At 51.6% G+C, this 13,225-nt stretch overlaps 1 protein-coding gene across 1 annotated transcript in view; it reads right to left on the reverse strand.

Moving 5' to 3' along the window:
• Nucleotides 1-13,225, reverse strand: part of ANOS1 (anosmin 1) — a gene marked incomplete at its 5' end in the record, with an annotated part of 172,503 nt that overhangs the window by 36,603 nt on the left and 122,675 nt on the right. Inside the window, 2 exons of the mRNA XM_080795728.1 lie at nucleotides 6,527-6,656; nucleotides 8,708-8,892. Coding sequence (XP_080651854.1) covers nucleotides 6,527-6,656; nucleotides 8,708-8,892 — 315 coding nt within the window. The remainder of the gene's footprint in view (nucleotides 1-6,526; nucleotides 6,657-8,707; nucleotides 8,893-13,225) is intronic.

Here is a 13,225-nt window from a genome sequence, read left to right on the forward strand (position 1 = left end):
CTTTGGTCGGGGGCTGAGTAAAGTAAACTTCCGGATTTGCAGACCACATGGTCTCTGTGGCAACCACCTGACTTTGCAACGGTAGCTCAAAAGCAGCCAGGGAAAAGACGTCTACAAATGAGCTGGGTGCCAAGAAAACTTTATCTGTAAAAGCAGGCAGCGAGCCAGATTTGGACGATGGGCCATACAGTGCCTATCCCTGAGCCGGTCTTCCAAAAGCAGGGACACCATTGGCTCCTGAAACTTGACACAGGCACCGTTTTGGAATGTTATAAATGTGTGCTTGTACTTTGTGGCATGAGTGTTGGAGTTTCACTCCCATGTTTCCGATGGGGAAACTGAGCATGAGAGCTGAATGTTCTAGAGCGTAGACCAACATTGTCCAAGCCCTCCTGCTGAAGCTTGAATCAGAGCACTTCTCGCCCACCTCAATTCCCTTTTTGCTGCTCTGTACTCCCTCTGTGCGATCTCCCCAAGTACCCATGGACACACGACTCAGAACGCAGAAAGGAAGCACGTTTCCCAAGAAACTGGGCTAGGAAGGCTGTGCTAGCTTTTCCTACTGGTCTACAATGGCCAGTGTGAGCTGTATCAATCACTTAGCATGAACAGCCAATGCTCGTGTTGGACAAAAATAGTTCCTTTTATTAACGATCACACGGGGTGCTTCTAGCCACGGAAGATGAAATATTTGGGTTTCCTCGGGGGAGGTTAAGGTTTCATTCTTTCCTGAACGTTTGGTGGCCAATGCAACCAGTACGCAAACAGCAAGACGGAGATGACGAATGAATGCACCCAGGAGTCCCACGCAGTGGAAAGGGCAATCACAGAGCCACCGGGAGTGACGTCAAGGGTCCCGGCGCCGCAGCAGGGAGCTTTATGACCCCGAGGGATGTCTGCTCTCGGTTTACCGACCCTGTGCTCCGTATGCACGGGACAACAGCCCGTGCGGGACTTCTGCGCTCGGAAAACAGTGCTGTCTGCTGCTTTTCCTTGTGAATGGATCCTGTGCACGTGCGGAAACGGAGGCGACAGGTGGAGAAGGAAACGTGAACTTGGAGGGAAGTGAGTGTCATCGCTAAAGATGGTGTATTAGCTGAATGACCGCACAATGTGGATTTTCACATTCTTCCTTCTCGGTTCCCTTTAACGTTTGTGATTTCAGAAAGCTAAATGGACACTGACTGGTCGCAAACATCCAAACAAATGTTGGCTGCTTTTAGCAACATGCAAAAAAAAAAAAAAAAAAAAGATTTTCCTTTGTACCACGCAGAAAATTAGAAGTCTTTTTTCTGTCACTGTACATTGACATACGGAAGTCAGGCCGAAAGGCAGACACACTCCGTCCCCAATTGTAAGGAGTGTTTTAGCACAGGTATGAAGACTTAGCAATACATAGCCGCAACACTGCTTGCACAATACATACGCATTCTTTCGCTGATCAATAGCGACATGATCAAGGAAAGCTGAAACACCGATTTGGTGAAAAAGAGAAGCAAATACAGCAAGAGAGCCAAAGAGTGCATTTGGTGTAGGTATGACTGTCCCTCTGGGTGGTTCGCTCCCACGCCTGGGGGCTCCGCTCGTTAGAAGTCCTACAGACATCACAGGAAGCCTGCCAGCTGCTGGGACGGGGGGTGTCAGGGGAGAGGCCACAGGCGAGGCTGGAGAGGCTGTGCGTCTGCAGGTAGCACGGCCGTGGGACACAGGAAGGGGACCGGAATGCACTCATGTGGGCATTCCTTTCACGCAAGGGTCATATATTGATTTTAAACCACGACTGAAACTGTCCTAGATCCGTCTGTAACAGGAACGCTGTGGCTGTGGACTAAACCCACTGCCGACCCCCCAGGGTCCCACATCTCCGTCCCTACCCTGCCCGGAAATAGGACACACACAGCTCAACTTCTGCCTGCCAGCCCCTTCCCTGCGCCTTCGCCCGGCCCCGAGCAGGCTCTGTCCACCTGCAGGACCGATGTCCCGGGAGACCGCCCGTGTGTGCTCCCGAGTCCCCACGGGCAGGAACCCTGGTCGCCCACGATGGCAGCCAGGATGACAACACAGCTTTTCACCCTCTTCCTTCTGTCCGCTGTCTTCCTTCATCTCCTACCTACCCGGTTTCCCGGATTTCCTCTGAAATAAGCCACCTCCACCCAAAGCCTTCCCTCGCACGGGCGTCTGGAGAAGCCCCATCGCCGCAGGAAACGTGCGTGGGTCACACGCCTCCTACGCTTTGTTCAGTGCAAGAGCAGGAAAGAGTGTGGGGAGACCGTCCGATCGGGCGGCTCGGTAGCTAGCAGTGACCTGGGAAGGTAAGTCTCCTTTCGGAAGCATGACCTCTTCTGGTTTCCAAAGAAAGAGATGAAAACCAGAAAAAGACATTAGGATACGGACTTACTCATAATTTTAATTCTTAACGTTGATTTTCCTTAAGTCCTGGGGGAACGGTAGTAGAAAATTTAAATAAGTAAATACAGGAATGATCCCAACCTCTATTTTGGGCTTTCTGTTGCCAGCAGGAATGACTGATTGTCTCCATTTTATAGTCATGCCTGTCTTCTGGGCACTGACAACAAAAACGGTGTTCACCGGGAGGGGAAAACGTGAAACTGAATTCCCAATCTATGTACAACTCAGAATTTTCTGGGAAAGTCAGCATTGTAAGGGGTTAGGATGAAGTTATGGAGAAATACACGAGCTGAAAGGAAATTAACTTAGTTAATAGTCCGCCCATCCTGGCAAACCACAGACTAATTCTGTATTTAAACAGAACCGTTAAGAAGAGAATGGCAAGAATTCTGGCTTTTCCGTGAAAATCAGAATTATGGCCAATGAATACCAGGTAGAAAGGATAAACGAAATGAAACCTATTTTATCACATTTTTCTCTTTCTCTATTGAAGTTTCCTTTTATTTTGAGAACTGTTTATTGTAGGTGGAAAAAATCCCTTCCCCTTTCCCTTGACCCGGACTTAAATCAGCACGGCCGGCACTGCACGTTACTCAAACACCCGTACCCTTCGCACAGACTATTATCTGGGAAGCGATCAGTCTCTCTCAAAGCCAGTGTGAACCGCTAGAGGACTCACAATGGTACGGTGTCAGTTCTGGGGCACGGCAGGGATAAATGGGCTTTTATGAAATGAAAATGCACCATTTTTGGAAACAGGACGGCCTCTGGGACAAAGTTCTATTCCTGGTTTTACAAATACGCCCCGTGTCCGTACTTCCGTACATCTCAGTGTGAGGCGCACGCTAGACGGCCGCTTTGACAGCCTTGCAAACCGTACGTGCCGGTGCAGAATTCGTAAGAGGTTCTGCTACGGGTCCAGCCAAGATGCGTCGTGGCACGGTGGGACGAGCATAATTCTGCTCGACAGTGGAAAACTTCCTGCACGACTTGTGTAAAGGGTAGGTAACCACTTGCGAGACGGCACCGTAGCGTTCCCCACTTAGACAAGCTCATCAACTTCCTGGGGGAAACTGTTGGAGAGACTTTATTGGGACTTAACTTCCATTCCGTAAAACTCACTCACATTAAATGAACAGGGCAATGACTGGCAGAATCTTCTGAGCTGGGAACCCATGTCACCCCCTTCTAAAACGGTCCCATCCGCTCAGTAAGCGTCTTCGTGCGTTACTGGGAAAAGTTAAGCTAGAAACCACGTCGTGTTTGTGCCTTCACTTCAAGAGCTGGTTCACTCGTGCTTCTCAGCTGCGACCTTCTCAGCACGTCCCTCTGCTTAGTGCCTCCGCTCCTGAGAAGAGAAGGCCGTTTGCCGAAGGGGCCCGAGCCAGCAGTGACACTGGCGTGGAGGGGATCGCTCCCCTTCTGAAGTCACGGGGTCTTCCCCTCCCACTCTCTCTGCTCCCCGGGATCTCCATCTTCATTGTGGGCAGCGCGAGTCCTCCAGGAGCTTGGCACGAGGGAGCCCGACAGCCAGTCTGCATCGTCTGCACGTCCTACAAGCCACTGGCGACGTCTCGGGTGTCTGCTGTACCCTCCCCTGCATGGCTCACACCTGACTTCATCCAGATGACAATCACCTTTGACCAGGAACGCTGCGGTGGCCTTGCCGCATCCCTGATCCCGTGTCCTCTCCCTCTTGTCTCCTGTTCATACAACAGCTGGGAAGGTCCCACTAAACTCTCAGTCACATCGTGTTCTTTGCTCAGCGCAGCATAAAACTGTGCTTTTTGCAAAGGCAATGAAGACCCAACAAACCCACCACCTTCCTTCCTCTCAGGCTCCGTCTCCAGGTCCCCTGCCCTGTTCCGCTGCTCAACTCTTCAACAAACATGGCAAGCTCACGCCTGCCTCAGGACCTTTGCACCAACTGCTTCCAGGAACCGGAATGCTCTTCTTTCAAACTGGCGGGACGCTTACTCTTCCCCCTCCTTTCCACAGCATCTCTTTCTCACCAAAACCTCTGTCCACACTCCCTAAAAGTAACAACAGAATACACCCCCGCAACATCTCCTGTGTGCTCATGTTTGTTTTTATCATCAGTTGTCACTACCTACCCTACCATACAACAGCATTTTCCTTATTAATGTTGCTGACTCTTTCCTCATACCCGCGATTGGCCCAAGTGTGTGCGTGTTCCAGAAAAGCAGGCATTTTTGTCCTTTTGTTCATTCGTTATCCCCTGAGCCTACACCAGTGCCTGACACACATAAACACTCAACAAATGTTTGTTTAATACAAAGGGAATGACACACGAGTGATGAGAAAGGAAAGACTCAAAACTAACTTTGTTTCTACTTTAAAGTTCCCCCAGGAAGGCATGAAGGCTCCTGGTGGGCTCTAGGAGTGGACGGTGGTAATTCACACGTCCACACATAGCAGAAATCAGTCATTTAGTGGATCTCTTCCATTCCCACAACTGCGTGAGGTCTCTTCCCGGGCAAAAGCGTAGAGCCGTGCTGTGACTTCTGTGCAGACATTTTGGTTTGCAAGAACGTCGAGGACGAGAGTCTGGAAGGCTCAGTGTTGGGCGTGCTTGGAAAGGGAGGAAATCGAAGAGCACGGTCACCGCGAGTGCTCGGCTTCCCCAGCACGGTGCATTCTCATTCAACAAAAGCCCCTCTCCACTTGAGGGGTGCAGCTCTAGCTCTAGACCATTCAGGTGCGCAGATATACCGGAGGCATCGGGACAGCAAGGCTTTGCGAGTTGCTCAGAATGGAGGCCTCTGAGGCAGCTGGCAGCCACGTGACCGGCCCCGGGAACTGTCCGCGGAGCTCTGCCCGGATCCCCGAAAGGTCTCCCACAGCTGTCTCCAAAGCCCGGCAGTGGCTTCTGTCTGCTGCCTGTTTCTGCAGCCGTGACCTGAAAACACGGCACCAGGCAACCGAACAGATGGGAACCCATTTGACCACAACGTGCCTGCATCGCATCTGAACCCTGAAATCAAGGCGAAGAGTTCTCAGGCCTCTGACGGAGCCTCACCTCTGAACCCACTGCTGTGATTTCTCTCCCTCGCCTCTCTAACTCGTCAGACCAACTGGAGACAAAGTCTCAAACAAGGATTGAGGTCTCTGATGGCACTTTCAAATGTGCTCAGTGTGCGTGCCTCTGTGGAGGGGAGGAAAATGCCCCTTTCCTTTCCTAAAAGGTCTTTTTAAAAGTTAAAAGTGTACAACATGGGGCACCTGGGTGGCTCAGTCGTTAAGCCTCTGCCTTCGGCTCAGGTCATGATCTCAGGGTCCTGGGATGGAGCCCCGCATCGGGCTCTCTGCTCCGAGGGGAGCCTGCTTCCCCCTCTCTCTCTGCCCGTCTATCTGCCGACTTGTAACCTCTCTGTGTGTCAAGTAAATAAATAAAATCTTTAAAAAAAAGTGTACAACATAAGGTGTAATAATAGAATCCATATATTAAATGACTTCTGTTGCAAGCTTTCCACTTCTGAGCCCAGCGATGTCATCGACAAAGGGTTGCAAAATGACATAGGTGACAACAGAAAGGGCAACGGAGAGCAGAAAGTTCCGACCCTCCCATAACGAAAGACACAGGACTGAGGGGACACGTCTTACATCGTTCACTAACATCACAAGCTTTTTGTCTGAAATCCATCTCAAGCACTTTCCACGGAGGAGGAGCACAGTGGGGGAGTCCGGGAAGGGGCTCACTGGCCCTGCGCCGCGACCCGGGATCTTACAGCAGACATAGTGCACAGAGAGGGCGCACGCATGGAGGCATGATCCGTACCGAATCCTGGGACGTCCTCCCACCGCACACATGAAACTCACCTGACAGGGCACAGCCTTCATATTTGCTGGATCGCAGAGGCTCTCCAACCGCAACGAGATAAGAACAGAACAATATTACGGCAATGGTACAGGGACCCCAGGTTTAAACTCTGGGTGTGATGACGCGTAAGAGATTAACTCACACTCAGGGCAGCCACCGATTCAAGAAGAGCCACCTGCCGACCAACCGTACAGACGGACAGGGCGACAGCACAGCTCTGCACCCCAGGGGTGCCCGGCAGGACGGTGATCCTGGGCTCCGCGGGGCGAGACTGACCTTTGGAGGAGCGGAAGTGTTTGCTGGGGGCCGTGAAGCCTCGGGTCCCGTGCACATTGACAGCTGCGACTCGGAACTGGTACCACCGGCCGGGTCGTATGTCGGTCAGCTGGACCCGCTCATCGGTGGTCTGCAGAGAGACGTCACAGAGCAGTCACCCCTCTTATCCAGACGGGTCAGTCGGGTGGGTCTTAAAAGCACAACACTGTCTCAGCCAACACAAGGTCGCCCTGACCTCCTTGTGTCCTTGGGATAAGTGCGGTCATCGTGCTCCCTTACGAGAAGAGCTGGTGGGGGCCAGGGAGTTTCTAGGGCATTTCAGGTGTTTAACTCCACTGCTAGGAAGCTCACCCCAAAAAGTTAAAGATCTCTGGAGCCCACGTTATGAACGTGCCTGGGCTACTTACGTCTGGTGACTTCACGTAGCTTTAAACCCACGAGCGGTTTCGTCTCAGTTACACCTCTGAGCGGGTACATACGTGAGCTAGTCATTGCGTGATAGGCAAGAAGATGAAATCATCTTCCCGTTATAGAAAGAAAATGCCTCTTGAACGTGCTTGCCAGTGACCATCCTGGAAGTCAGGAGGAGGACCCACACGCGTTAAAGGACGCTAACCATCTGGGGAAGTACGTTGCAACCCAAGCCTTTCCTCCTACTTTAAGTAAATGGGGTAAGAGTTTTAAGGACCTGGTTGTGGTCCTCTAAGGGAGGTGTGCGGAGATCTCTCCGTCCGAGACAATGTCGATAGGAAAAAAACGGGACACCGGGGAAGGTGCCTCGTTGGCTGCCCCTCCTGCTGGAGTCGCAAGGCTGACTCGGCCCGTGGCCCGGGGATGAGCACGGGCAAGTGAGACTGAACGGAAACGCTCCCCAACCCGACTCCGTAATAACCTCCTGAAACGGGTCGTCGCCTCTGCTCTCGTGTCTGAAAGCGGAGGCTGTGAACTCCTCCGTGGGGCTTTCTGCCTCATCTGGCGGAACGCAAGGGGACTGTCTCACCGACTTCCACATTCACTCTTACTGGCCTCGAATTTAAAAGCCTGAAGCCAGCACGATCCCCACAGCGTTTAGGGAAGAAGGGGGAGGGACGACAAAGGACGACATGAGCCAGTGGAAATAATGAAAATAATTAAAGACCCTTCCTCTCTCCGGAGCAGCAGGGAGAAGGGAGCTGATGTCATGGTTAGTGACAGTCATCAATCTTGAAATAATTTGGAAAACTTACAAGTGAGATTGTACCATTAAGGAAGCACACCACGTAAATCAGAGAGACTTTTAGGCTGTATGCCACACATCTTCAAGTTTTTTGAAAGCAAACTTTTTTTTTAACAGAATACAAATGAAATAGAATCACTAAATTTATTTGACCAGGTTTGGTTTTTTTTTTTTTTTTTTTTGCCACTAATTTGTTTTTTGTACCTCGAATTGCTCATTTCCTTTGGAGTCCGTAAATTATTTTCATGTGTCTCGTCTCTGAGACACGACTATTAGTAAAGCGCCAGAGTCCTCCAGCAACACCTGCGTCCTGACATTTACTGAGAGGACCAACGGCCGTCTGCCCAGCACGAAGCCCGGCCCCGCGCCCGGTCAGGGTTTCTGCTCGCAGACACACGTGGAGATGGCACCGAGGCTGCTGAGGGCACGAGGCCGCGTAACTTGGAGAATCTGTTCTTTCTCTAAAACCCTGTGGGTTTCTTGCAGCTCGTAGTCCATTGGGCGAGAAGCGGCCGGTCGTGCCCGCCCAGCCCTGCACGACAGTTGCCTCACTCCGCGCAGCTCACGTCCTTGTGCGGAACGGAGGCCTCCATGTAGGACAACCAGAATCGCTTAGACGATGCGGTGTCACACGAACGTGTCCCCGTGCCGGTGCATTTCTCTTCCTTGGGTGGGTTTTACGTTTATCTCAAGGAAATACCCTTCTCGGAGGAAATCAGTGGGACCCCTCACAGAACTATCTCCCTGGCACACGTCTTTCAAGCAAAGGAAACCACGAGTCAAGTTCTAGCCGCGCCGGGGTCTACCTCCGGGGTGTGTCCTGCCTCTGCAGACACGCGGGCCGGGACGTCCACGCCCGCGGCATTTGGGCAGGCGGCCTCTTCCGGCGGACGCAACGCTGGCTGCCCGCCGAGCGTGTGTGGGTGTGCAGCGGGCGGTACGTCAAGGACGGGGGGACCACTTACCTGGGCCACCGTCTCCCACTGCGTGGCGTCGTCTTCGCTAGGATGGATCCCGTAATTCCACCTTCTTTGTACCACGTAGATCACGGGCTCGATGGAAATGTTGAATTTCGAGGACCACTTAACCTCCAGCTGTCCAGACTGTAGTTCTGTAAATCGTAACTCTTTTCTGGGCTTCAGGGGGACCCCTGAAACAGAAGCACGGCAATTAAGACAATCAGCGTGGGACGCCAGGGCAGGTCACGCGGAGGAAGAAAACCTCTAGAAAAGGCCAATCTCACGTCAGGACCACGGATCCCCATTTCCCTCCAGAAAAGTGGCTCGTCCCTGACAGGGCAAGGTCAGCCCCCACCGCCTTTCAATCAGCTCCTTTGCTTTGCGCTTTCCCTGTTTCTTAAAGAGGCTCTAAATCGGGTCACAATTCAGAACAAGAATATTTTCTCCCCAGTCATCTCGAGAGCAACTCTTTTGCGAGCATGCTTCGGAAGAAACAATGTTACGCAGTTACGTCACTGGAGGGCAACAAGGAATTCACATGAGGACACAGCCAGGAAGCTCTGAAGACCCTGTCCCCGTTCAGCACGCGCCGTGTCTACGGATAGCATCTAACGTCATCCTCACGGGCCTCCCCGGTTTGCTCACCTCTCCCGCCTCAGAAACTTTGCCTTTTCAGGGAAAAAATCATAAGGCTAAACGCTCTCCTGTGGTCAGACCTTACAAGAATGATTTCCAAAGCACGGATCTTTTCATTCCCCAACTGATTGAGGGACTGACTCCTATAGACTTTCGGGTTTAAAATTGGAAAGTGATAAATTTGTACTGTTTGGTTTTGGCACGAGTGACCACCTTGCTTCAAAAGTCCCTCACAGGTGTCTCATCTGAGAGTAGTTCATCGTCCTGATCTCCTTCTCCCCCACGGGGCAGGCAAGTGGCCTGGCGACTGACGGCCCTAAGAACCGGAGTCCGAAATCACAGCCATTATGGAAAGGGAAGTTTAAAACAGAGTTCTACATGCGTGTGGCTGGAGAGCTGATGGATAGGCAGAGGCCACGGTGCCGTGATGCCCGGGGCCATCGGAACCCGGAAGACCAGCCGCCATCCATACCTGCTCCTCCCGACGATGCGCGGCATCTCTGCCCGACGCACGGACTACTCACTTGCACACGGCGTTTCACAATGCTCTACGTCTCTCTCCGTCCCTTCCAGGTAAGCAGAAAGGAGACTGAAAAATGTGCCAATACAAAATGTAGACACGACTAGACGTAGGTTAGTGACGTCACCGAGGGTCAACTCTAATTTCCGGCTGGGTCTTCATCACGCCACGTCTTATCTGGGAGGGGATTCTCAAGCCCTTACAGGTGTAGGTGGGGGGAGCTGCAGGATTTTAAAACAGCAGCAAATAAATCTGGCCAGAGGTCAGTAAGGTCTACACAATTCTTTCTAGAAGATGCACTCCCCGTCACGTGGCACTGTTTTGATTTGCTGATGGGTCGTGTCTCTACTTGGTCCTTTCCTAGAACGCTGGTGCTTCTGGTGACCATCCCTGTGAGTCTGGGCTGAGGGGGAAGGGTTAATGGTCTACATTCAGAACATTGAGTAACTGAGCCTGGGAAGTTGAAGTCGCCAGGAGTCGTGACCTGATCTCAGGTTTCTCTCCGAGTTTCCTGCTGCCTTCTACATTTTGAATTAGGAAGAACCACTCAGAAAAGGAGAGAAGAGAGGCAGTTATCACAGCTCTACACATCCCTGAAAGATTCCGATCCCAATGTCTCTGATGTCCCTGCTTGGCGTGGAATGGGTCTCCCTTTCTGCCGCGGCGTGAGGGTTCTTCTAACTTCGAGTCATAAACTTTTCTTCACGGGGTACAGCCTTACATGAGGACCTGTTTACTCTCACGCCTGGAGTAGTTGTGCCAAGCAAGGGATTCTCGGGTCTGTCCCCAGTCCCCATCGGTGCTGTGGGACCCACAGCCGAAAAGACTTCTCCACGTGAGTCCAGACGGAAGTGGCCATCCCGCGGATGTCCCCTCCCCCGGTGAAATCTTCACGACCGCTCCATGCTTGTGGATAGCTCAGAGACCGTTCGACCTGCCCCTGGACCCCAGCATCTCTTTGCTGGGCTGCAGACGGCGGTTCGGGAAGCCTCCCGTCCCATGTGCCTACAGACCCGTCTTTTCCTCCAATTCCCTCTTCACGGTATTCTGTGATGATGATTTTCCTAAACTAGAGGATAGATGGTCTCCCCCACTGTCTCTGACTATTCAAGTGCACTCTGTTTCCCGTGGGATGAACACTTGTCACGTCCTGCGTATCTCATCAGACCACCTTTATGACCGACCACCGGCGGTCCTTACACTCGGCTCTCGGTACATGTCACGTATGTGTCACACAACCTGCTTGTAAACCCCCTTTTCTAGAAACACAAGGCCAGGTACTTCTGTCTACTACTAGATGTTTTCAGTCCGAAATGTCTTTCCTCCTACTTTCTGAGTACGGACACATGACCATGTCCAGGTTCAGACTAAAGGCTACTGCTCAGAGCTACTTACCCCAAACCTCCCAAAGTGGAAATCAACTTTGCATTCTCCTGCCCCCTCTTCGAACCTCAGCCTATAACTGCTCAAATGTGCGTCGAGCCGCCTCCTACAGCAGAAGCTCCTTGGACGGTATCGGTCCTCCCCGGGAAGCTCTGGGCCCCAGCCCTCAAGGAACAGGTCTCCTTCCTTCCCACGCCTCACAGTGGCCCAGGGGAGCACATGCTGCGGTAGCACGTGCTCAGGAAACGTCTGCTGAAGTACTACAGCCTAACCCACCGTCCCACTCCGCACTCGAGAACGCATCTGCGGAAATAAGAGGGTATGGAAAAGTGACCCAATCTCTGCACCAACGGCCAAGCCCTCCCTGCAGGCGGGTGCTCGCCTTAGGGAAAGGAGAACACTTAGCACAGGTACACGCTTACGCTTACATTTTTAAAAAGCAAATACTAAATAATAATACAATAAAACTCCCTTGGTAAGTTTACAAGATGGAATTAATAGTTTTATTGCCAGAAATAAATTGTCAGAATTTTCCCAGTTTTTTTAAAAAAAAAAAACCAATTCCTGACAATTCCTAATAGGATGGAAATCTCAACATATGCTGACGAGTTTTAATCCTGACGTAGCTCTCTAAAGACTTAGATCGAGCAAAACAGGTACCGGGGCACCGCGGTGGCTCAGTCGGTTAAGCAACTGCCTTCATTCGGCTCAGGTCATGATCTCAGGGTCCTGGGATCGACTCCCGCACTGGGCTCTCTGCTCACTGGAGAGCCTGCTTCTCCCTCTCCTGCCTCTCTGCCTACTTGTGTGCACTCTCTCTCTGTCAAATAAATAAAATCTTGAAAAAGGAAAAAAGCTATCAAAGTTTGCTCCGAGGGAGGAAAAACCAATCCCAACAAAAGGATTGCTTTGTATCACGTCTGCCTTCCGGCGGGCCCTAGACACGCTTTGTACCGAGGGCGGATCCGGAGGGAGCGTGGCCTTAGAGACTGCTTCATGATTCACGGGGGTTCTTTGTGCACAGTAAAGAGAAGACGGCTGGTTAGTTCTCTAAACTCATCGAGCACATTTTCTGAGATTTCCAGTGCCTGCTTCTCCTTGGCTCTCCTGGGCGTAATCCCCTCGTGTAAATCCAGCCCCCGGGAATGCTCGTGCTGCTGAAGTACCCTGAACGCAGCAGCATCAGAGCAAGCCTCGGAATCCCACTGCTGCCACGAAGGTTGAATCCTGAACATCTTCAACGACTGAGAGCCTTAATGGAACACAGTGAGCATCACAGAGATGTCAGTTCGCACTTCTTCCTTTAACAACGTCTTCAGTTATTATGTACAACAATCTTACAATTTGCATGTTATTATGTACAACAATCTTACGATTTGCATGTTGAGAAATGGCCATCTGCTTTGCATCAGGGTCAGCTGGCTGCCTTGATGGGACGTAAGTCCAGCGCTCGGCTGTAATTGTGACCAGATGGGGCTTGGCCCCAGCCCCCGGGACCCCCAGCCCCCGGGACCCCCAGCCCCCACTGCCAGGCCTTCTGCACAGGGCTGGGAGCTCACCCAGCACCCCAGTTGCATAACCAGATGTGCAGAACCCACAGCTCCTGGGTGCGTTCTTTCTCATGGAAATGACCAGACTTTTTGTTCTGTAAGTTATTTTTAAACAAAGGAGTCCTCTGAAATCCACACTGTTCTGTCAAAAATGGGATCCTATAACGTCCCACAATATGTGGCAATATGGGTGCATTGTCTATACCATCACAAGGATTGTGGTGAAAGTCGGTGATTTTAAAAATCTGGGAAAATACAGTGACAGAAAAGTCGATGATCAGAATCAGCAGTTGCAAATCATGAGATCTGATTATTCCCATAAAAATGTTTGTCAGGGGGGCACCTGGATGGCTCAGTGGATTAAACCACTGCCTTCAGCTCGGGTCATGATCTCAGGGTCCTGGGATCGAGCCCCGCATCGGGCTCTCTGCTCAG

This window comes from Martes martes (genome assembly GCF_963455335.1).
Source record: "Martes martes genome assembly, chromosome: X".
NCBI classification, from domain to species: domain Eukaryota; kingdom Metazoa; phylum Chordata; class Mammalia; order Carnivora; family Mustelidae; genus Martes; species Martes martes.